The sequence below is a fragment of the Chaetura pelagica genome, unplaced genomic scaffold, assembly GCF_000747805.2.
Source record: "Chaetura pelagica isolate M959 unplaced genomic scaffold, ChaPel_1.0 scaffold414, whole genome shotgun sequence".
NCBI classification, from domain to species: domain Eukaryota; kingdom Metazoa; phylum Chordata; class Aves; order Apodiformes; family Apodidae; genus Chaetura; species Chaetura pelagica.
In genome coordinates, this window is record NW_009952976.1 from 491,289 (window position 1) to 516,702 (window position 25,414).

General features: G+C 40.1%; 1 protein-coding gene across 1 annotated transcript in view; it reads left to right on the forward strand.

Moving 5' to 3' along the window:
- The window catches only part of EP300 (E1A binding protein p300), a 61,969-nt gene that overhangs the window by 25,546 nt on the left and 11,009 nt on the right, over nucleotides 1-25,414 (forward strand). Inside the window, 20 exon segments of the mRNA XM_009996349.1 lie at nucleotides 1-240; nucleotides 960-1,073; nucleotides 1,987-2,223; nucleotides 5,244-5,337; nucleotides 5,670-5,804; nucleotides 6,127-6,244; nucleotides 6,769-6,943; nucleotides 8,929-9,006; nucleotides 9,811-9,920; nucleotides 10,387-10,542; nucleotides 11,597-12,037; nucleotides 12,538-12,726; nucleotides 13,686-13,842; nucleotides 14,429-14,547; nucleotides 15,812-16,051; nucleotides 16,603-16,691; nucleotides 18,837-18,917; nucleotides 21,287-21,343; nucleotides 22,775-22,852; nucleotides 23,917-23,984. Coding sequence (XP_009994651.1) covers nucleotides 1-240; nucleotides 960-1,073; nucleotides 1,987-2,223; nucleotides 5,244-5,337; nucleotides 5,670-5,804; nucleotides 6,127-6,244; nucleotides 6,769-6,943; nucleotides 8,929-9,006; nucleotides 9,811-9,920; nucleotides 10,387-10,542; nucleotides 11,597-12,037; nucleotides 12,538-12,726; nucleotides 13,686-13,842; nucleotides 14,429-14,547; nucleotides 15,812-16,051; nucleotides 16,603-16,691; nucleotides 18,837-18,917; nucleotides 21,287-21,343; nucleotides 22,775-22,852; nucleotides 23,917-23,984 — 2,976 coding nt within the window.

Sequence of the window (25,414 nt, forward strand, 5' to 3'; positions counted from 1 at the left end):
TTCAGCAGGCTGGGATGGGGCCAGCAGCTTCTCAAGGAATGGGATCTGGAGCACCGACAGCAGATCCAGAAAAACGTAAACTCATTCAGCAGCAGCTGGTTCTCCTCTTACACGCTCACAAGTGTCAGCGGCGAGAACAGGCCAATGGGGAAGTGCGGCAGTGCAACCTCCCTCATTGTCGAACCATGAAGAATGTCCTGAACCACATGACACATTGTCAGGCTGGCAAATCTTGCCAGGGTAAGTGGAGGAGTGCTTATATATATGTGGTCAACATTTGTAGGATGGGAAGGGCTCTTAGAAAGGGATGGAGAACTGGTGGGTGGCTTGGGAAGTCAATTTTTTTAAATTTGTCTGTCCCCTTAAGAGTGGAAATCACAAACTCCTGAGCCTTTGAAGTTTAGGCTAGTTAGAGGGGGCAAGATTGCACAAAGTGATGAGTGATCTTAACTTTGTAACTCACTATAAGATCTCTTGGATGCTGCATACCAATAAGGGTAGACACAAAGCAGGAATCTGCAAGTAGGAGACTACCCGTCTCCCTTAAACAGAAGACACAAATCTCAAGCAATAGTTGGCCAGGAATTCAGCTGCTACGGGCACTGGTGAACTCTTTAGTCTATCCTAGTAGTCAAAGAAAATATATGTTACCTTTTTGGTAGCCTAGGCTCATCTGGGTTGTGCCAATTGCTGGGCACAATCTGCCCAATGGTTATGGTGTTATCCTTTGAGCCAGGGAGATGTAGGCTTGGGTGTATAACGTAGAGCCTTCAAGTAAGGTTTAGTTAAGCCAATAGTACTTGAAATCCAGGGCTCAACTATTCCAAGTAATACTTTACTGACCAGTGTTCATAGAGATGTGTCTCCTGAGAGGAACAGTTGTGCCCTACCCAGTTTGTATTGACCATGTGGAGATACTGGCAGTATTTATAAGTTTTTCATTCCCCTCCCTTTCCCAGTGGCACATTGCGCGTCTTCCCGACAAATCATCTCGCACTGGAAGAATTGTACGAGACATGACTGTCCTGTGTGTTTGCCTCTGAAAAATGCTGGGGACAAAAGAAATCAACAAAGTAAGTCTGCTGGGGAGTTCTGTGTTTTGGATAAACAATAAAATGCATATTGGGAGTTAAATTTTATTTCTTCCAGGTGATAGTGGTGATGCTCTTGAATTTGGGAATATTTGTTTTTCCTCTTGCTTTAGAGTTGCACAGAATTTCTCTGTCTCTGATAGCTGGTGTTTCTGGAACCTTTCTAACTATTTGATGCTCTGAGCAGGAGGATGGTAACGGTGAACAAGTCATGGCTCTCAGCCAAATCGTGGGCTTTTCATTACCACCTCTTCCAGTGGCTGGGTTCTGGAGACAGATGCGCCCTCACACAGAGGGTTGTGTCGTTCCAGTCCTAATTACACTGGCTTCTGTCTTCATCCTGTGTTTGCATCAGATGTCTCTTCCCCCTTGTCATTGCATCCCCTTGGTCTACCTGCCAAAATCTTTGGCAAGGTTTTTGTTACTGTGTTACCTGTTTTGTTTTTTGTTTTTCTTTTTCTTCCTTATTGTTACTTTGGTCTCTTCTCATCATTAGTGTCAGTTGAGATACTTCCTGGGTTAAGAAAATTTTAAAAAAACAAAATTACAGTGGCTGCTGAAATGCTTTATGTGCACTTCTGTCTTTAGCCTCTGTGACATGGTGTACCTCTGTTTTCACTTTGAAGCAAACAGATGTGTCCCAAATACTTAAGAGTGGGATTTCCTCTCAGCAGCTCAAAGGGAAAACAGCATGTGGTTGGAATGGCTGGTTGGGTCAAAACTTGTCTCCCTGTTTCATGACAGGTTTTCCAGACCTGGCCTCTTCTCTGCATGTTACTAGGAGGAGATGATGTAGTTGTGAGCAGCTGGTGCACTCTTTCTGTTCTTTCCCTGTTTTTCTGGACCTTTTTGGCTACCTGTTTCTGTCCTTAGTAACTTGTTATATCTCTTCCAGCGCTACTGGGCGGAGCTGCAGTAGGACTTGCAAATACTGGCTCTGTGGGCGTGGGGCAGCAGACAACGCCCAGCATAAACACTACCAGTCAGATAGACCCCAGCTCCATTGAGAGAGCCTACGCAGCCCTTGGACTGACCTATCAAGGGAACCAGATGCAGACACAGCCCCAGGCTCAAGTAAAGAGTCAGCAGCAAGGACAGTCACCCCAGGGTCTGCGCCCTATGAACCCTATGAGTAAGTTTACCTGTTAGTGTTAAAATACAAACTTAAAGGCAAATTTCCCATGCTATTTCTGATGCAGATTTTCTTAATCTACTAGCTTAATACAGCTAGTTAATTTGCAAGTGGAATGGCTTTGCAATATTTTAGACTTACAGGGCCCAGATGCTCTCTCTTGGAAAACAAGTTATCTGGGAAAAGTATCTTTTTGGGAAAAATAATTTATTTTTTGAGAACCGGTTTTCCAAAACATTTTATTTAATGTTATTCTATAGCTTTATAATTTTACTGTAATGCAAGTTTGGGGCTTTTTAGGAGTTTTTAAGTGGAAATGCATGTATTGGAATGTTTGCATTCAAGTGTACATCCTTGTCACTCAGACTGAATCATTGTACAGTTGTAGCTCAGATTTGTAATGTTTGTTTTAAAAATGAAAAGTAATAACAGACTTTCCAAATCCTGTCTTGTGGACTCATGAATGGTCTGGGTGGCTTATTGCAAAATCACAAAAGGCTACATAAGAATTTTAATTTGAAGTGCAGTTATTTCTGACTGGCTATCACTGGTATCAAGTGAAGTAATCTTTAATTATCAAATGTAATTTTGATAGTTTGAGATTATATTGATGGAATTTTCCTAATCTCCAGCTTTTTGATTGAGTTGCTTAAGTAGAGTTGATTTTTTTCTCTTATGGAAAAGAAAGATTGCAGGGATCTTGCCTATATGCCTGTCTATGTTTAGGCAGTTGTTATATGACCCAATGATCCCTCCCCACCTGAGAAGGGGCATTGTGGAGAAAGGAGACATGGGTAGAAATGAAAACAAATTTAATAAAATAACAAAGAGCTACTACTATTAATCCCAATACTAACCTGAAATACAAAGTTATACTCAGCCCATACAGTGGTCAGGAGCTCCCAACAGTGAATGTCAGATGTCAAACCCTGGGAGCAGCACAGCTGTAGCCAGAGCATGACAGTCACAGCAAATGGGGGAGCAGGCCTTGGGGGGCAGAATGACAGATGAGACCCTTAAGGGATGGTGGCCTTTGAGGAAGAGGTCTGTCCCCAGCAAACTTCCCAATTTATAGTGAGGGTGATATTTATGGTATGGAACACTTCTGTTGGCCAGCTTGGGTCGGCTGCCCTGGGTTTCACTCCTCCTGGCCCTAGCTCCTGGCTAGTACAGAACTGCTGAAGACCTTGATCACTGTGGGAACCTGCATTCCATGGCTGGCCACAAACTAAAACAAAGGGTTTTATCAACTTCGTTCTCACAGAATCAGGTGCTGCAGTCTTCTCAAAAAATTGCAGTTCCCTGAACAAAAAATGGATTCCATAATTCTATCCCAGTGAAACCAGGAGAATGACCTCTGACAGACTTGTGTACAGTATGAGTGCTTTGTATGCACAGGAATTCCATGGGGAAGGACCTCAGATTGCAGAGGAAAGTAGCAGGTTGTTGCACACTGAAGCTTGATGTGCTGTTAGTGCAGCAAAGGACATGCTACTCTTGAGTTACTCAGAAAAATGCTGTTGGATAGAGTAGGCTTGATAATGAGGTGACTGATCGTCATAGATTGCACATGACTTCTGTTCCATTAAAACTTTGCCTTCCAGTGTGTAAAGCCTTTTTTTAAAATAGGAGAAGGGGAGCAGATCCTGAGAGCTTAGTCTGCAAACAATTAGATGAAAATAATACAGCTTTGTACTGTGGATTAGTATTTTACAAATAGATCAGTTTCTAGAAGCTCCAAAATTTTATAGTGAAGGCCTTGAAAAGTTGGAGAATGAGGAACAGAAGCTTCGTGTAGAAAGGAGAAGCATGGGGAGTGCAGACTTTTGACTGTTTCATTTTTAGGAGTAGGTGGCTAAGGAGGGAATTGCAACAGGTGAGATAAGAATTACTTGGTCTGCATAACAGGACTGGTTTAGGAGATAGAGCAAGATTTGGTGAGGATTGCCATGTGAAAAGATGTGATTCTAAGATCAAAGAAATGGTTTTTGCAGTTGAGAAGGGAGAGTTAAGGCAGAGATTGAGAGCTGTCTTCTGCACTAGCTTGCTCTCAGATGGCAAAGGGAATTTGGGAAGGAGAAGAAAGTGACTAAGGGAAGGGAGGCTGGAGGCAGCAGGCAGTTCTATGAAAAGACTGTTAAACACTTGGTGGTGATATTAGAGGTGTGTATTAGGCTTTATAGACTTAATTTCCGTGGATTTCTCTTGTATGCAGTGTCTGACTTTGCTTGATAAACAGATTTTGTAGGATTTAGATGTCCTACATCTGTGTCAAGTTTGGTAATGGCTTCATGCTACTCTCAGCTTCACAAAGTGATTTGTTCAGAAGCTCCAAACAGAAATAGGCTGCATTTTGCGTCACTATTTGAGTCTTAACTGTAGTGTGTGAAGAAAACAGGCAATTTTTTATGGTGATTGAGATGTGCTGTGATTCATAAAAGCAAATTTTGGTCCATACCAAATTATTAGAGGTTTTTCCTGCAAAGGATTGTCGGATGTTCCTTCTTAGTGCAATCATTGTAGTTAATTGTAAGATCCTGAAGTATGGAGTGGGGGAGAGGGGAGCTTGTCAAATGTAGGTGGTAGCTGATGTTTTAATTTTCTGAAGCCTTTGTGAATATATATCCTAAGCCCCTGAATGACAAAAAAAACTCCAGCTGCTTCTAAATGAAAAAATGGAAGTGTTTGGTAATACTGAATCTCTAGTTGGGGAGTCACAGAAAAGGACTCTGGTATGTAATGCTTACAGCAAATTGAAATTGCTTGGTTCTTGAGAAGTTCAGAAAGATATGTAGAGGAGTAATGTGTAATGCTGCACTTGGAGGTCACTGGTGTTTTGTCTCAGACTTTTTTCTAAGTTTGTGAAAGGTAAGAGGATAAGATGAGCAATGAGTAATTAAACTCCCTTCACAAAAATCAAAGTACTTGAATGTCTAGACCCTTGTTATTGCTGAGCAGTTGCTGATTTTGCACAGTAAATGGGCTGTTCATTTAAGATTGCTTATTCTTCTGTTTTCTAGGTGCAAATCCAATGGGAGTGAATGGAGGAGTAGGGGTTCAAACCCCTAATTTGCTTCCTGACTCAATGTTACATTCAACTATGAATTCTCAAAAGTAAGTTGAATTATTCTTTGCACCCCAGTGATTTTGTTTTGATCTCATGGTGGTACTTGAATAAGCAGTGGGGTAAATGCCATTGATGGCTATCTCTCCCTCTGGATTTTGTAGCTTTTGTTGCAGTTTTCCAAATCCTTGGGTAGAACAGCATGTGCTCTTTCACGGCGTTGTTTTGGTGTCTGTGCAGCTATTTCTGCAGAGTTTGTCCATTGATTAGGGAATGGCTGAACTAGCACTTTGTCCTAACATTATTCTGAAAGAGACTATGACTGTAAGATGACTAAGCTTGGACTAGACTTTTGCCCTCAATTCTTGCTCTGTTTTTGAAGCCCTATGATGAGTGAAAGCGCCAATGTTGCCAGTTTGGGAGCCATGCCAACAGCTCAACCATCCAATACGGGAATTCGAAAGCAGTGGCATGAAGACATTACTCAGGATCTCCGAAACCACCTTGTTCATAAATTGTGAGTAGCTTATATCAAAACAACATGCTCTGAGGTGTGTGTGTGGGACAGGAGAAAGCCTGGATTCCAAAACTAGGGGCCCAGGAGTGAGTGTTGTCAGTGTCCATGAGAAGGGAAAGCAGAAGCCCAAAATTTGGAGCTGCATCTGCTGGATTGGGGCTGTTGTACGGGGAGTGTCCCACTCTGTGCTCAAGCCGTCTACACAGGGGCAACGTTTCCCGGAAAACTGGCTTGTCACTTTGTGTTCAGATCCCTGGGGTTAGTGCTGATGTCCTGGTCTGGAGACAAACTAATTACCTGTGTGTTTTTTGTACCCCCCCAGAGTCCAAGCCATATTTCCTACTCCTGACCCTGCAGCACTGAAGGATCGGCGTATGGAGAATCTGGTGGCTTATGCTCGGAAAGTGGAAGGGGATATGTATGAATCAGCAAACAGCAGGGTGAGATACGACATCATCTCTTGTCCAGTCGTGTGTATCTCTGCCTTGATCCCATAGTGGTTGTGGAGGAAGAGGAATGAAGGCACAGATGAGTCTTAGACAGAGGGAGCATGTTTTGGGGCTGGTGGATGGGGTCTGGGAGCCAACCAGCTGCACGCTTCTGCCTGGGTGTGCCTGGGGTCAGGGTGGTGCCTGTTGGGGTGTGATGTGCTCAAGACATCTCAGTGTTCTCTGAAGGGAGATGGAGCTCTTAACTGTGATTTTCATAAAGAAGTGACAGACATGATACAGGGGAAGAGCAATGTCTGTTGTTGGTCTAATGGTTGCCTTTTTGCCTTCCTATCTGTGTGGCAGCTTCTCAAAGAGAGAGCAACCCACACCCAAGCTGAAATGGGGGGAGGGCTGGGAGAGGTGGGAAGGGAGCAGATGTGAGGCTGTTTGGCAAACTGAAAACTACTGTAACCTGTTGCCTTTACTTAATGCGTGTGTTGTCATCTTTCATGGTTTGAATTCCTCCCCAACAGGCAGAGTACTACCACCTGATAGCTGAGAAGATCTATAAGATTCAGAAGGAGTTGGAGGAGATACGAAGAACCAGGCTGCAGAAACAAAACATGATCCCAAATGCTCCAGGCATGCCACAGGCTCCCATGAATCAAGGGCCCAACATGGGACAGCCACAGCCAGGGATGTCTGCAAGTAAGAGAAGTGGGGTTACTGACTACCTGGTGCAGGGAAGTCCTGTACAATCATTTTGGTGGGGTGGTGACCATTTTGCCCTTCTTGTTTCATATGTACCTGACTTGCTTAAATTTAAACAGAACTTTCTTGTCTTTATTCAGAAGTACTTGCAAAATCTTTGCTTATGTTAAATAATTACTATAGTTTTTCAAAAAACTTTAAGTTCTGAAAAAATAGAAATATTGTTTAACTTCTGTACTTGCTTTGAGGGTGCAGGGAATGGGGCTTAAGTTGCTTCCTAACATTTTAGAACACTGTCTCAGTGTTCTAGTGCTCTAGAATTAATGTATTGAAAGGTAACTTCAATTACTAGAAGAGAAATACATATTTTCATAATAGTTGTGTGATGCTTAAAATTACCATCACTATTGTTATCGTTGCTGGAAGCAGAGAGTATGATTATTGGAGTGCTTAGGTATTTATTCCTTTGAAAGTTTAGGTAACTGCTTGTTCTGTGTCGTGTTCAAATTTGGTTACTTGAACTGACCTTCCTGATGCTAGACAGATTTATTTATTTATTAATATAATATTCCTTGTTAACAGTGTCTTTATATATTAGAATAAATGTGTTTTTGGAGAGGAATTATTGAGGACTTGTGCAGCCTGGTGTAGTGTGAGGTGCCTTTGCTAATACCAGGGAGGTTGGAACCTGATGATCTTTAAGGTTCCTTCCAATCTTAAATATTCTATGATTCTTTTATTGTGGGTGATACATCTAGTTAGAAAGTGGAGAGAGGCATCTGCTGACATTGTAGTCTTGTGTTTCCAGTTTAGTCCTGTAAATAATTGAAATACCGAACTTTGTACATTTCTAAAGAAAATTGCATGCCATACTCTAATTTAACTGTAAAAAGAGAACTAATTTTTTAAAACTATTTAATCCTGCTTTAGGACTTTTTTTGTCTTTGTGATTCTGGACTGGCAGCTCTGGAGACGAAAATAGTCTTTCTTAAAACCAAGTGCAACAGTTCTGCAACCATACTTTTTCTAGAGTACTGCCCTTCCTCCTCCCCCTGTGACCCTCTCCTGAGAACTTCCTTCTCAGAAGGATTTTTCTCCTTCATTCTTTCAGTCTGGCATGATCTTAGATACTTTACAGTTAAGAATGGAGTTCTTCACAGACCTCATGGAGGCAGATGCATAGCTGCCTGTGACACTGTAACAAATGTTTAAAAAGATTGGGGCAAAATTTGAAGTATTAACTGAGGAGACAAAAAACTTCCTGTTTTTTTCCTAACACTGCAGAAGGATCTAGTAGCTCCAGGCATATGCTGCAAGAATCTTCATCTGAGTTCTTTTTCTCCTGCTTAAATTTGAATCTATCTTTGTAAATCCAATTCTGCATCTTTTCATGCTTGAAGTCAGAACAGGATTTACCGGGATACAGTACCAAGATCCAAGAAAGATTCTTAAGGGTTGATACTGTGATTTGCTGTAACTTTTCTAGGAAGTTGATCTTCAGCAGTAGATGTGACACTTCTGGTTAATCAGCATGTACTCATGTAGTTCTCAAACTTCAGAGCTTTGAGAAATACTCTGTTCAACAATATATTTTTCGTAGTGTTTTAAATCTAGAGATGAATTAACAGTGTGGAGTGGTGTGTAGAAGTTCTTGTGGTTTGGGATGTTTGTGAGCTGCTGTGTTGTTTGTTGTACTTCAGTAACATACTTCAAATTTGCCTTCAGTTTCTGAAAGCAGGCTCTGAAGTTAAGCGATTTTTCTGTCAATGGGACATGCATATATATTTTCAAGGAAGTTTTTGGTTTGGCTTCACACTTCGAGAACTCTCTTAAAGGAGTGTTAAGAGTTACTGGACTTTGTCAGTACTTTTTTTTTTTTTTAACATAGGATTTTTAGTCTGTAATTCTCACAGAAATGTTAGGTGGGTAAAACCTGGTGGTCTTCTAAATGCCATAATCTTATTCTAATACCTTTTTTTCAGATGGTCCTCTTCCTGACCCAACCCTGATACGTGCCAATGTGCCAAATCAGATGATGAATCGTATGCAGGCACAGCCAGGTAAATATATGAAGAAAATTTGCTACTGTGATTTTGAAGGAATATTGGAATTGGGCAGCTCTTGCTGAAGTCTCATAGCCCTTGTTTCACCTGCAGTTTTCCCATTTTATGAAGAAAATAGCTATCTATATTGTATAATGCTTTCCCAACTATATATACACACACATGCATATCTATATATCGAATAGCATTTCATGATCTTGTGAATTTAAGAACTGCAGGTTAACTTCATGCTCTGTTAAATAAAGAACTTGATGCTTTTGGAACTTTTCATGGTGTGAGTGTAGGATGGTAAGATCAGTCAAATATGGTGGGACCAGGCAGCTTAGATGGGGAGATGGTGGTAAAGGGTGAATGGTGAGAATAATTTCTTAGAAGGAAGGGGCAGAACCTTTGTTGCATATTCAAGAAATATTGTAGCCAACACACAAGGTACTTAAGTGAAGATACAGTTTAGGATTAAGTAAGTGAATTTCTGATACGTAATTGAGACAACACAACTTTCTGTACAAAGCCCATCTTCAGCAGTTAGTGTGACACTTATTGTGTACTCCAGTGGTTCGCAAAATTTAGAACTTAGGTAACAGTGGTGACAAGTCTTTTTGGGGAAAAAAAGTTTGTACTCTGAAGGAGTATGGTAGCTTTAAAATATTTCCTGTATAGTATTATGTGCTTGAAAATGGGTTTCTACGAAACTAAATTGGGAAGAAAATGTTAGAATTTCTTCTCCGAATGTTGAATGGTGCCCAAAGGAGAATTCAGGCCTTTGTTTATAAGTTTTTTTTTTTTTGCACAATCACACAGGAATGAATCAGTTTGGCCAGATGAACATGCAGCTGTCGCCGATGGGACCCCGGCAAACCCCTCCTCTTCAGCACCCTGGACAGCTAAGCCAGGCAGGGGCCATGAACCAGGTCAGTCCACCTTCCCTCCGGGGTTCACTTCTCTTGGCTGTGGTCTCCTTGAATTAAGAAAAAGAAATTTTAAAAATCAAGCATTATTTCTTCATTCTCTTGACTCTTTGGTTCTTCCTTTTGCATTTCCATTGAAAGATTTGTCTGGTAAGCCTATAAATATTGGTAAAAATTGCCTAAAAATTAAGTTTAAGTGGCGGTTTGTGATGTCGCATCCTTTAAACAAGGAACAAAAATAAATCTTAAGTCACGATCCCAATCTGTAATCTTTCTTTAGCTTACAAGGGAAATTCATCATAATTTCTGTCTTTTGAGAGGAGTGATATGCAGACTTCCCACAGTATATCCTACAGATAAGTGGCAAAGCATCAATTTCCACAACTAGATTAATGTTTGTGCATTTTTTGTAAATTATTGCAGAGGTGTATGCACTTCAAGTGAAACTAGTTCCTTTCTTTTCCAACAGATGGGATTTCCTTCACGTATGCAGCAACCAGGGGTTGGCCAGCCTTCTGGTCAGAATCAGTTCCTACAACAGCCCCAGTTCCCTGCTTCTTCCCCAGGAATGAACACAGCAAGCATGCCCATGACTCAGCCTGGCAATCAGACACCAGTTTCTCAAGTAGGTTTCTGATTTCTGAAAGTGGTGTCAGTGGGCTCTGTCACATACTGGTTTCATTGTTTGGTTTCTAGTAATGGAGAAGTGCTTGTTTTCTCAAGATTCTTTTGGAATTATAGTCAATCAAATTAATTTGAGTGTCAACATTATCCTCTTGTAGCGCTGGGAATGGCAGGGATGAAACATTTGTTCGTTTGTTTCAGAGTTTGGTGTGAATTTTTTTAAGTTTGGTTTTATGGAGCAAAGAAGCTTGTTACTTAGCATGCAGTAGTTAATGTCTTGCTGAACAGCAAAGCATCAGAACCTGAGAAATTCAGAGGTGATAGAATGAGTCATAAAAAGGCATGTCTATCCAGGACCTATGTGTGTTACTGGTTCTGGGGTATAGGGTTATCACTACTAAAGATCTGAACTTAACAGTCTAGCAGTTTCCTTTCTGTCCTTTCCCTCTCCCTTTTCAGCAAGAACCTTTCAGGCCAGGAAGAAGTAGGGAACGTCAGTTTGCTTCTCGTTGATGCTTCTTCCTAGTTTGCAGGCAAGATTATTGTGGAGTGACAGCTTCTTTTCCTTCACCAATACAATTATTTTCTAATCTCGTAACGGTACAGTTGCAGCTGTACTTATTTCTGATGATAAATTAAGTTTCTAGTCTTGGGGGGGTGGGGGCATGGGCACACTAAGTATATTTCAGTGCAATTTTTCACTGTAGTGCATTGTCCCATATTCAGGATGTACAAATCAGCAGCTTTAGAAAAAAAAATGTTTTGTGAACTGGGAGCGTAGGTGTAACATTCTTTAAATGTATCAACAAGTTTAAGGTGTTCTGTTTAAACTTTTATTTCAGAGCTGAGTAAATTATAAAATAGCTTTATGTTCATGTGAAGAAAAATCAAATAGACCATTTTTTCTTTTGAAACAGTTTTTAAGAACAAAACAGATACTTAAAAAAAAAATGTGACAAACTAGGCCAGAAACTTTGGTAATGCAGCCGTTTGACAGTAGTTTTTCTTGCTTTTCTGTTTCAAGTCATTGCAAATATGTACAATTTTTTCCACAGGCACAAATGACGAGCGCTTCCTGTCCTGGGAATTCTCCTGCAATGGCTCCAGGTTCTCAAGGGAGCCATATTCACTGCCCACCTCTTCCACAGCCTCCCATGCACCGAAATTCTCCTTCTCCAGTACCCAGCCGAACCCCAACACCTCACCACACGCCTCCAGGCTTGGGATCACAGCAACAGCAGGCAGCAGCAGCTGCCACTGCTGCCCCCACACCTACTCCTCAGGCAATGCCAACTGGACCACAGTCACAAACTATGCACCCCCCTCAAAGGCAGACTCCAACACCTCCTCAGGCACAGCTGCCTCCACAGGTCCAGCCTCCAGTTCCAGTTACCCCTTCTGCAGAGCAACAGCAGCAACCCTTGTCACAGCAGAGCACGACTGCATCTGTTCCCACACCAACCGCACTGCTGCAGCCTCAGCACCCCACAACACCTGTAAGGAAATGTTTTCATTTTGCTTTCCCTGCATATATTTAAGCATAAGTTTTAGTTTTCACTGGATCTTTTATTTTTGTGTGAGTCTGTGATAATGGAGGTGGCTCCTGGAACATTTAATATCCAAGTAGGGTTTTTTTTCTGTTTGGGAAGTAACCTTTTTTTTTGCATTGAGACAAGTCTATAGATTATCTGGTGTTTCCAGAGGGAGTATTTTTCAAGAGTTTTTCAGAAGTCTTTACTTAGGTCTACATATGCATAGCGGTGGTGTGCAATAGAGAAGCAGTATGTCATTTTTCTCTATACCAGACCTTCCAGTGCATGTTTCTGTTGCATGTTTTTCTATAATTGGAGTTGTGCAACAGTGTCTTCTGCAGTTAAAGCAAGTAGGACTAGAGTGCATTTAAACTTGGTCTAAATGTAATGAAGGTAAAAGGTACATTAGAGAAGAGGGGGGGAAATTTCATTAGATATCTGTAATGTATCTCTTGTTCCCTCAGCTTTCACAACCAGCTGTAAGCATTGATGGGCAGGTATCCAACCCCCCATCCACCAGCAGCACAGAGGTGAACTCTCAGCAGGCTGTTCCAGAGCAGCAGCAACCACCCTTGCAGGAAGTGAAAATGGATATTAAAACAGATGAAGGGGAACCAGAACAGACAGAGCTGCAAATGGAGGAGAAACCTGAGGTAAGATTCTCAGCTGGTTGTTGGGTAAAGTATCTTCATCTAGTGCTGCTAGATACTTTCTGTTACCATGCAAGTCATTCCTTCCAAACTTCAGTGAGCTTGGGTGCTACCTGTTGCTGCCATTTTGATTGTTGTCTTCCTCTATTTCTTTGTAAAAAGGGTCTCTGTTTTCTAGTGAAGTGATAGTAGAAGCTAGTGGCCACAGGAAAGCCCATGATAATGTGGTTGCAACTGTGAGGCTTTTTGGTAAATGCCAATGTAAGAGAGCACTTGGGTCAGTCTGTCAGATGTTACTGGCATCTGTTAAATGTTAGAATAGCAGATATTAGGATTAGAGGAAAAAGCCTCAGGTTGTGCCAGGGGAGGTTTAGATTGGATATTGGAAAAAATTTCTTTACTGAAAGGGTTTTCAGGCACTGGAACAGGCTTCCCAGGGAAGTGGTGGAGTCACCATTCCTGGAGGTGTTTGAGAGAAGCCTAGATGTGGCACCTAGGGATGTGGTTTAGTGATGGACATGGCAGTGTTAGTTTTATGGTTGGACCTAATTATCTTAAAGGTCTTTTCCAACCTGAATGATTCTGTGATTCTATATGTACTTATTGGGCTGCTTTACTGGTCTCAGACAACTGGTCACAGAGGACAGCTAAGAGTGTGGCTGCCAGTAGCATCATCCTGGCAGCCACAGTGTGTGAGAGACTTGTCAGATCTCCCTGAAGAGCTGGGTGAGTGACTGTATCTGCTTGCAGGTCAGAACAGGATAGCTCATCATTGCTGCTACTGCAGTGTTAAAAGATGCATTCTACCACATCTGCTTAAGCTTTAGGCAAGTTTTAACTACAAATTAGATAAGCTTAATCCTAGGGAGGAGTGGTGGGCAGGATGGCAGGTAGGTTTAAATTGAAAGAAACATGAAAGGATGACTTCCCAGGAGGCTGACAGACTCCAAACTGCTTTCCAGGTTAAAGTAGAACCAGTTGTGGAGGAATGTAAACCAGACCCAATGGAGCAAGAGGAGAAGAAATCTGAAGTGAAGACTGAAGTACCAGAGGGGGAAGAAAGACCTAATACTCCAGCTACTCAGTCTTCTCCAGCAGCTGGACAGTCGAAGAAAAAAAGTAAGCTAAGCAGGAACACTGTTTTGACTGAAATTCACAGCATCTCCCTAGAGAAATCTTCAGGGGAAAAAAAAAAAACAAACCCTGAGCTTTCTTCATTGGTACTTAGTAAGCTTATATGGATTGCTCTTTGTAGCTGTTGGACAAACATATAATACATGTAATAATACATGTGCTAGTAATTGGCTTTTGACAGTTTCTTTAAGGCCTTAGTACTTAAGCCTTTGTAAAACTGTCAATTCAATAGAGATTTTAAATACTCCAGTTACAGATTTTATAAGTAGGCTTTTTCTTGTAACCTGGGAGAGGGGCATATCTGGAACATAAACCAGCTCTGTTAAATTTAGCGGTGTCTTTTATGATAAAAACAAGATTCTGGTTAGTATTTTGGCCCATCTCCTTGTCTCCAGCTGATCACTTTAACATCCTCCTCAGCACTCAGTGTTGCAGAGGCTAAACAAGCCATCCATGCTAAATAACTTAAACCATTGTCTCTAGTATTTTTCCACAGACCTCGTGTTTTCCAGCCAATTTCTTCCTTACAGCTGTTTCTGCTGTTTTTCTGATGCTTGTTGCTTTTCAATAGTTTTCAAGCCAGAAGAGTTGCGGCAGGCACTTATGCCAACACTGGAGGCACTTTACCGACAGGATCCGGAGTCTCTTCCGTTTCGACAGCCTGTGGATCCCCAGCTACTAGGAATTCCTGTGAGTGTCTTAGCAAGATACTTTCCTGGCTTTAATTATTTAATCTAAACCTGCTACATTATGATGTGCGTGTTTGAGAACAGCTGAAGTCTGTCTTGTTAACATTTTAATATTTGGTGCATTGGAAGAGGGTTAGCTTCGGCAGTAGAACTTGAAATCTCTGACTTAAGAACATTTGTTTTTTTCAAACGTTTGGGTTCTGGGTTCCTTTGGATAAACAAACAGGTATGCATTGATGTGATTACCAACAGATTCCCAGTGCTGTGTGAGCTTTCTATGGATGTTGCTTCATACTGTGATGCTTCTGCTGAGTTTCTCATCATTTATAAAACTTGACAAATATGTGGGAAATTAAGTAGATCAAGATCACTTAAGAAAAAAAATCCATCAATGATTATTAATCTGTTATAAGCAAGGAAGAGATCAGCCTCTAGTTTTTGTTTAGGTTGAATTTTCTGCTGGTTTTAGAATTGCCTTCAGAAGACATTACTGTCCTTCAAGGGTCTTGTTTTAAACCCCCTGGAGTAACTACAGCTTTCTCTTTATTTACAAATATGTATGTAGAAGTCCTGCTTAGGTACTTAGGGCAACATTTTTTTGCCTGAAATATTTTTTCTTTGGTTTTGATGTAGATGTTTGGGGTTTGCTAGTCTTTAGTTTTGTTTTATTTTCAAAAGATGCATAAAAAATCCCAGGCCTGCTGTTATACAAGGGCATAAATGTTTCTAATATTCTTTAACTAGCTCTCAATTGGCTGTCATATTCTGAGGATTTTTGTAGGCTAGGTGGTCCTATTAATTGATCTGGGCATTGGAAGGAGGTGTTCTTTAGAGGAGACATGATATCTTTTATTATCTAATAGTTACTTCCTTTTGTTCATTAGGCTGTCCGGTCTACTAAAAAGAGTCGCTTTCTTGTAATGCTCTTGTGTGTATTCTCAAATCACAGAGGCTGCAAAAACATTGCCACTTCCTGCTTCTTGTAAGACTTGTTTTGCTGACTAAAATTAAAGTGGCTTTATTCCATCACAAGTGGAAGAGTAATAAAGTCTGAGAAATAAAGGACTAGTGAAAAGGTAGCACTGGGGAGTGATATGGTTTTACTCAGAGATTTTATTGTATGTCACAAGCAGTTTGACAATCAAGTCAGGGAGGAACCTGTTTTTCTTGGTGTACTGCGGAAGAATTTGTATGCTGAGAATGCTCACGCCATCATGTCACAACATAGTTCTGTAGTAGTGTTTTGAGACACTGTGTTCTTGCAGGATTATTTTGACATAGTGAAGAACCCCATGGACCTTTCTACTATCAAGAGGAAGCTTGACACAGGACAGTATCAGGAACCGTGGCAGTATGTAGATGACATCTGGCTCATGTTCAATAATGCCTGGCTGTATAACCGCAAGACATCCCGGGTATATAAGTACTGTTCCAAACTGGCAGAGGTGTTTGAGCAAGAAATTGATCCAGTTATGCAGAACCTTGGTTATTGCTGTGGAAGAAAGGTAAGAAAAGTATTTTTAGTCTCTGCTTGCTTCCTGGTATTGGAGGGGGAAAAATACAGCAGTTATTGTTAGCACTACAGTTGGTTTTAAAATTTTTGAAAATGTACTGGGATTTAGCAATCCCCGGTAATCTGATTTTGAGGTTTTCATGGATCTTCCAATTCTATCTAGTGTTTAAATGATCAATTTGGATACAAGCTGTTGGGGAGAAATCAGTAACTAAAGGCTTATTTTGATTAGGGCAGGCCCGTTTGCTCTTGCAATTTGAACAGATATGGTTTTGTTACTGCAGAAGTACTCCCTGTTTCACTGTGTAGTGAGACTATTTCCATTGTCTTATTTTGAAATGCTTTCCATATTTGGAGGAAGAGCTAAGTTGAGAATAACAGCTCAGTGAACATTTTTGTGACTAACACTTCATACACTTGCTACACTGTAAGAGCTATGCACAGAATAAGGTGGAAGTGATTCTTGTCTGGGTCATGCTTGCTTCCTGTGGAGAGCAGGTGAAGGCATGTATGAGTACTAAGACAACCCATTCCTCTTTGCAGTTGGAGTTCTCACCACAGACGTTGTGTTGCTATGGCAAACAACTATGCACAATCCCTCGAGATGCCACTTACTACAGTTACCAGAACAGGTAAGGAGAACTGCTTGGTGCAGTTCTGTGCATGCTTTAATCAACCTGCTAAAAAGTGTGCATGTATTTACGTATACGCTCTGTTTATATGTGTACACCTTTGTGTTCTAAGGTAAAAATCTGCTGGAAGTGCCCTCAAATAGTCTGTTTTTTGTGCTAACAATTTCTTCTGCAAAAGTTCACTGCAGCCTTTGCTGCTCTTTCATTTGCAGAAAAGTGATGTTTTACTAAATTTTTATCCTACAGTTAATCAAACCTTCAGTTATCTACAAATCATATATATATGTCTGTTGTCTTTGCTTCCTACTATGCAGCAGTATTTTTCATGCAGAGCACTGATAAAACTATGCAGAAAGTATATTAATACTTGTAATATATATTATACTTGGGAAGTCTGTTTTTCTTATGGTGTTAACACTGAAGAGCAAACTTATTTTTGCGGTGCAGGTCTTAATTGAAAGATTGGTGTATTCAGATTTGAGTAGATTTATGCTTGCTTTTTCTCTCAAGTTTCCATACAGGAGTTGTCTTGGAAGTAGCTGTCAGCAGCTGTGTAAAGTGCAGTCACTTTTACAGTTCTTCTAAAAAAAAATAAAATAAAATAAATATTAGGGTTTTTACATGGGATTTCTTAAAGGATTTAAATTTATTTGACTTACAAAAGGTTTCTTGCTAGGCATCTCTTTGCCAGTTGGGGAGGTGAGGCAGGAAGAAGCAGGACCTTAACCTTATTGAGCCTCAAAGTTTTATACCAGGAGTGAAGAAGTAGAAAATAAGCCTATAGTATCCTATAATAACTACATAGTGTAGATCTTTTTGTATTGTGTCAGTATCTTCTGGTTATGTTTATCTGTGGGCAAGCATTAGATGGATCAAAGACTTATTGCTGAAAAACCTGATATGCTTTACCTGTTTTCACACATTAGGAGGGAATAGGTGCATGATAACAGGTGTATACATGTGACTTTTAAATTATGCCGCATATACACATGCATGTATTATCCATAGACTGAAACGTACAATTCCAGAAGTAGTATGTTTTGCTTCATCTGAGATGAAAACTAAGACAGATGACCCCTGACTTTTTAGCTTAACAGCTGCTGTAGTTAGTTCGCGGGGCTGCATAATAAACGTTTGAATTTTACTTCTTTTTCTTTTTAGATGTCTTGTGCACTCTGTTAACATGCCTTAGTAATGGCGAGGTCACAGGTTTAGAACATTTTTGAGGGCTGGGACAGAATCTTGAATTATTTGCTGTTTTATTCAAATACAAGTGAAACCTTTCTCTGTCATCCTTGCTGCATTGATGTCTGGAGTGATCTACACTCATGGCTATGGCAGAATCATATCAATGTCAAGCACTATGAGTGTAGTTAATGTCAGTTAACATACAGTTTGACAGTTCTAGAATTAACATTTGTAAGATTTTGAGGATAGATTTTATTGAAGCTTCTGATACTTAGCTTTCCCTTTCAACTAGGAGAGAGTTCTGTGGCCTTTCAGCATTTAAACATTTTCAGTGGAAGACTATCCCTCTTCCATTGATCTCTTGCATATCTCTCTGCCAGCAGAACTGTTGTGCTGATGTACATGTCAGAGTAGCAGTTCTTCCTTCCTTCTGCTCTTCCCCCTTTCTCATTTTAATTCTTTGCTGTACCTGGCATGGATTATTAAAATGAAGAGGGTATGCATATGCTAAAATGGAATACTCTTGTTTAATTTGCCTTAATCATTTGCTGCTTGTGAACCCACTTGAGAGATTTAATGCTAATCTGTGCTTTGCCTTGGCTTTCTGCTTTGTGTTGTCTTGTCCTGCTTCTGTGTTTTTGGTTTTGTCCTGCAAACCCCCATTTCTTTGTGTGTGTGTGTGTATTACTTTTTATTTCCCCTTCATGCTTGTCATTGTCTGCACTTGGCTTTGATTGCGCAAAAAAACCCCAAAAATGAATCAAACAAAAAAAAACCCAACCAAACACAATGTGGGGCCCATAAATCTGCATCATTGAATATCCTTGTCGCCGTTGATGACCTGCTCTCTGCTCCTGTCCCTTCCTTGGCCTGCTGTGATTGGTGGCTCCGTTGCTTGGCTTGGGCTGTGTTATGTGGATGGAGCAGTTCACCCAAATATGGCCTTCTTGCTGACAGGTATCATTTCTGTGAGAAGTGCTTCAACGAAATCCAAGGGGAGAGCGTTTCTCTGGGAGATGACCCATCACAACCTCAAACGTGAGTTAATTGTGTTTGCTTGGGCTGTGCATCCATAAGCTGTGTCATGATCTGTAGTGCTTTTTTGAAGGGAATGAGTTTAGTTTTAGGTCGCCCTCGCTGTTTATATGCTAGTACAAGGGAGACTAGATATCCTTTGTAAAAGCCTGGACTTGTGCTTTAGATATTCTTCTTTAAAGTTTGGACTGACTGCATTGTAGTGAGACCTAAGCACTTAGTGTTTAAAATTGCAGCTACACCAATAGAGGGCAAAGAAGAGAAAGTATTCTGCTACAGAAAAATAGCCATGCCTGCAGAGACGAAAGTGACAGACACAGTTTGATACAGTCAGAGGTACCATTCTGCTTATAGACTGGCTATGCTATTAAACTTGTATTCAGTGTCAGGCTGTGTTTCATCCAGATGAGAAGCAGGCAGCCTCCTTTTGCCATACAAATATTTCACTGTTGGAGTGCTATGTGCTTACGAGAAAAGCTGTGCAGTTGTTGAGGAGATCATTGTAAAAGGCTGTGCATGGATTTAGTTGCCTATTTTGTGCTGGTGGCAGACTGTTGGGACAGTCTTTCGTTCTGATGTACCCTCTTCCTACCTCCATAAAAAAACCCTGTAACAGAATTTTGGGAGACCAAGGAAGCCCTTGAGGGACTAGTGAGTGCCAAGCAGTTACTCTTTGAACTGTTGGAGGAAGCTCCTTGGGGGAGGGCATTTCAGGAATACAGCAGACCAAACAAGTGAGGAGTTTAGGAAGGTCTGAAACCAGGGGGAATAGTTGTTGAAGTTGGTAATTGGACAGAGTTAACTTTCATTGGAAGGAGAAGTTATCTCTAGCAGCATGTTACCAGATCCTGATTGCCATGTATTCAGCCTTGTCCCTGTGGATAGTATGGATTGCTACTCTAGGTTTTGGGTATTTGCTTCTACTAATCAGTATTGTTGAGTTTTGTTGATAATGAGATGTGGGATATGAAGTACTTATATATGAGAGAAGCAAATATCTGTTTACATGTAAATCTGTGTATAAATAAGCATCTAATATATTGATGTTTATACATACGTTCTTGCTTAGCTGCTGAGAGAGTATGTTCTTGCTCATACACTTAAGTTAGAAGGGTTTACCGCAAGTCTTTGAGTCAGGGTATAAGGCAGCATATAGTGCTTTCAATTTCACATTAGATTTGGAAATACAGGTGCTGGATTCAAGTTTTTTCAATAATAAAAACTATCAAAAGCTCTTTAAACACAAGCAATAGTAAGAAGGTACTTCCAGCTTCTGGTATTCTTTTTCATAGCTCGTTTAAATACTTTGTTGTGTAGTTAAGATGGAGGCTTATAGCCTGCTATAAGTGCAGGTACACTTTTGAATGTTCTCTCCCACACTTAAAGGCTTTCCCTTAGGAACTCATTTTACTGGGGCATAAAGATCCTGCTCCCTTCTTCTCTTCCCGCAACATGTAGTTAAAGTGAACAAAAGAAAAAAGAAAAATTGGGAATGTATATGTGAGGTCCTGTTTACAGTTCTACTCACCATATTACAATAATAGTTTGAGGTACCTGGAAGACTGAACTTCCATCATTTATCTGATGAGGAGCTTGAAGTAGTCTGCAGTTGGTAGTATTCAGAATAAACACTAAAATAAAAGGATAGCAGGCTTAGTGCACCTCATGCAAATGGGACACCTCTCAGAGAGGCATGTACTGATTTTCTCACATTACACAGTACTCTTTTTGGAGTAAATTCTCAGAGATCTTGGTATTCTTCCGTGATTGTTGTGGACTATTTTGAAGCAGATGGGTGTAAAAAATACCTGAGAACTCACTGTCACAAAGATGTGATTTCTAGCCTTGTCAATGCTATGGGAAAGGTAAAGGTAGTGTAGAGTAATGGCTGGACTGAGATGGCAGTTTGGAAGCTGAAATTTATCTTTGAAGTTAATCGAGGAGGAGGACCAGAGGAATCTGAAATACGATGAACTGCCTTTCTCAGTAATCTAAGATAACCAGAATTCCCTGGCTTCCGAATATTGGAGAGGCATATGAAATAGTCCTTTCACTATGAAATACTGATCAGACTGGTCCAAAATTTGAACATCAGCAGGTTTTACCATTTATTCTGTGGTAAAACAGAAAGGGAGCAATGTGGATCTCTACCAGCTATTGTCCCATAAAAGAATGTTTTCCACAGTCAGAGTCAGGGTGGCATATACTTTAGTTCTCTGTCACTTCATGAAATACAGCTCCTTTCCTTGTAGTACCAGTGAGTTTTTAAAAAAACCTGCTTGTAAGTTTTGTCTTGGTGTGTGGGTATGTGTGGTATGGCATGGTATGTTGCCTTGTGTTAAAACTGACATTTATTGCATGTTTCTCCATAGCACAATAAACAAAGAACAGTTTTCAAAAAGGAAGAATGATACACTGGACCCTGAACTGTAAGTAATGCTGTCACACTTTGAATGATCCTCGTTTTGTTGTAATTATTTTGTAAAAGACATATAACTCCTTCACACTGGGCTTTCTTTTTCAGTGTTTTCCAAACTTCCTGTAGCTCTGTTAGCCAGTAGGGGCTGCTCAGTAAGCAGTGCATTCGGCATTCTGTGCTGAGAACCCAAACCACTGCAGTTGTACTTGAGAAATATGTAACACTGTATGTGTGGGCCAGAATGACTGCCTTTTGTTGCCTTGAATGTGGATTCAATAGAGGGGTCGATGCAGATAACTCTGCTTTGAAACCCTGTTGTGGCAAATTTACAAGTCTTAAAAACAGATCTATTTTTCAGTAACTCTTTTGGTGCTGTTGGCTTTTCTAGTTGTCATATTTTTACAGGCAGCTGTAGTTGAAGGAAAAGTTGTTACATTTGAACCAGACGGTTCCTCTCCACTGCTCTGGAAGCAGTACGGTAGCCATTCAGTAAAGGGAAGATTGTGACTCGTCTGCTTTTCTTAATATTTCTTAAGGGTTGTGGTTTTTTTAAGCCACTTTACATGGTCCTGTGTTATGCATCTATGATGCTACTCTGCAGGCATGATCTTCATTCTCAAATGAATGAGCAAAAAGAATATTTATTGTTCCCACACCATCCTTCTGGGACATATGGGTCAGCCAGTTCTTCTGTTTTACAAGGGCTGTGGGAAGGAGAGAATAGCAACTTGATTCATAACTTTGCTTTCCCTTTGTTATAGTGAAGATACAGCCTAACACTGGAAGACAAGCCTGACTTACAGTGATACCATATGCCCAACACAAACAACAGCTATTCATTCAGAGTCTCAAACTCTTCTAAATAGGCATGTTCAAAGAGTGTCAGATGGTTCTGATACGTGAAGCAGCCTTAGGTATTTCAGAGATTTGTACCCACCAGCATCTGTGAAGTAGGCCGTATCACTTATTTATCAGTTGTCCTTAAGTCTCTGCTAGGCTTCTAAAAGTGACTTGGATGCTCCTGTTGTCTTCTTCTTGCCCATCTTTTTCTGCATTTGCAATGTACCCCAGGCATCAAGCATAGTGAAGTAACTGACAGCCAACTATTTCTCCTGGTTCTCCACTTCTGATGCCTGTGAATCTATTTTTCATTCTTCATTATAGCAACAAGCAGATTACAGATTTTATGCTTAGAGGGGTTTTGAGTGAAGTGGGTGGAAGTAAGGCAAGAAAATAGCAATAATGATGTGTCCCTGTGTAATCTACCTGGTTTTAAACTGACAAATTCTTCATTCATACTGTAGGCTGTTCTCAGCATTGATATGCCCTCTATGTTTAATATGCTCAAGAGCCTAAATGCTCTAACTCCTTTATTAAAATGTTACAAGCAAGTAATGATACTACTAACTTTGCTTCCCTTCCCCCTTTTTTCCTTCTACAGATTTGTTGAATGTATAGAATGTGGAAGAAAAATGCACCAGATCTGTGTTCTTCATAATGAGATAATCTGGCCTTCTGGGTGAGGAATTTCTCCTTCTTAAGTAGAGTATATGATAGATTAGTTACTAGAGTTAGTGCATAAACTTGCTTATATTGGTTATATTTAAGAAGTTGCATTCCCACCTGAATATATAGGGTAAAATTACGTTTAGGCATATTTTACTGTGTTATATGTGAAGTTGTTTCTAATCTTAAATGTTTCTAACATTATTGTTTGTGGAAGAGCCTTATGTTTAAGCCTTTGGTGTTTAAAGATACTAGTCCTTCATGAAAGTATGTTTTTAGTTCTGGTTACAATTTCATACTGATCTATTTTTTTTTTTTTACAAATCATACTGCTTTGTCATTGTAAGAAAAATGAAACAACTAAAGCATTTAACAGGTGAATTCACTTTTTTCATCTTAATGATCAGATTAAATCTGAAAAACAATCTGATTTTATATAGATGCTTCTTAGTTCTGGACAAAAATGCTGTTGGGCTTTTTTCTGATTGCTTTAAAAGCTTTAAAAAAATGGTAAATTATACGTAGATACAGCTCTGTAGGAGCTGAAATGTTCCCTTTCTTGACAAGAAAGCTATGACTTCTAGCACTCCGTCCAATCCACGTTGCTGGAGAACAGGGTATGATCCTGTAACTGAGGAAGGATATGCCTGTCATTTCATGCTACAGTGAGTGTACTTGAGGGTTTGGAAAAAAAAATCAGCATTTTGCTTTATGTGTTGAGGTATTTCCTTTTCATGAGCAACAGCACTTGGGGACTCTCTGTTCCAAGAATGCTTGAAGCCAATTTGCTCAATCTCCCAATGGAGACCCTGTTTCCTGGGCTTGCAGGTGTTGACATGGGTGACTGACAGGAGATGCACCCACCTGGAGCTTAGATTCGCCTCTGCAGTGCTGAAACAATTGGGCTGTTTGTGCCTGCACTGTTGTTTGTGCTCTCTTTTATTTCAAATTTCAGTAAAGGTATTTTCCAGACCAGATAAGATCTGGTGAAAGATTTTGCTTCTAATGATAAGATGCTAAAGAACATGATTGTCTGATCGGCATTATTTTTTTCACTTTCTCCTATTTTTGCTTCAGCTTTGTCTGTGATGGCTGCCTAAAGAAAACAGGACGAACCAGGAAAGAGAACAAATTCTCTGCTAAAAGTAAGATTCTGGCACTTGCACCTAAAAATCTTAAATTGTTAAGAATGAGGAAGAGAGGTGGCTTTTGTACTCGTTTCGCATTTATTTCAGTTTTTTGAGTGAAAGGAAGATACTTCTGGTCAGTTCTGATGATCAGTTTTGTGGTGTTTAGAAAGTTTGCATACACAGGTGTTGTCGTTGGTTAATAGTCTGTAGTAGATGGTTAATGTACTGGTTTAGAGCACTGCTAATGCAAGATAGACATCCTTTTATCTCAGTTGCAGTATTAATAGCTTTGGGAAATAGTTGCTGTGTGACTGCAGCCTAACTTAAGTTTATGATAACTTGTTCAAATCGCCATGACAGCTGCTGTGCTTAAAAGGTTTGATGGAGACAAAGGTTGTAGCAGCTAGGGACGAAACTTTCTGCAGACATTTCCTCTTGATCAAGGCAGCTGATTTGAAGGCAGTGTAGGAGGAAATTTGTGCAGTCATTGTCCATCTGTTCTATAGGCAAAACTAGTCTGTAAGAAGCTTCTCAGGTTGGTGTACATATATATAGTATTTATATTTCTGCTTTAAAAAAAAAAATAGAAATAATAAAATCTCAAGCCAACCAATAGCATCAAGATTCTAAAAAGTATTAACTGTAATGTTAAGGCAGTTACTTTTAAGTTCTTTGGAAAAAATCGAAGGAAGATATCACAGACTCATAAATTGCCTTGAAATCTAGGGGATAGCTTATAGTTCAGTCACAAAAAGTGTTCTCTTCAACTCTTCTTAGAAAATGGAAAGCAAACCACTCAATTCATGGTTTCAACATCTGGATCTTTTTCCAAAATCTCCCAAATCAAAATGTCCTGAATTCATCAAGAATACAGGAAGAATACAAGGATTTGTAATGGTTTCTGTCAGCTTTTGTTTCTAGCAGTCTGTATGTATTCCACACATAATGTACTGTAGAGATGCTTCACAGGGAAGTGTCAAATTGGAAGAATGAAAAGCTGATTGGCAGATATGCAACTCTGCCAGAAGTAATGGACAGCAATGAGACAAGCCCTATTATACCCAAAGTCTTAAAACTCCCTTTTGGCTTTAGGTTTTGTGTCAGCTAACCTTAGGCTTGTACTTCTACCAGCTACATGGCTTGCAAAGACAGCTGTATTTAGTTGTTCTTTCCATTGTCAAAATACATTGTTTTGGTAAGTGAAGAGACTATCTTGGCTAGTGTGGCTTTATAGACAGAATATACTTCCAAATGAAACATCTGCTCTTGAAGCTGTGTCTGAGCAGTGTTTTTTTAATCCTGTTTAAGTAATTAATAGCTTCTATTCAGGAGGAGGCTTCATTGTGATTCACTTTTAAGACAGATAGAAATTGACCTGAAATACAGATTCTTCATTTAAATAATGTATAAACTGTAAATGTTGCCTGTATGTTAAAAGCAGTGCA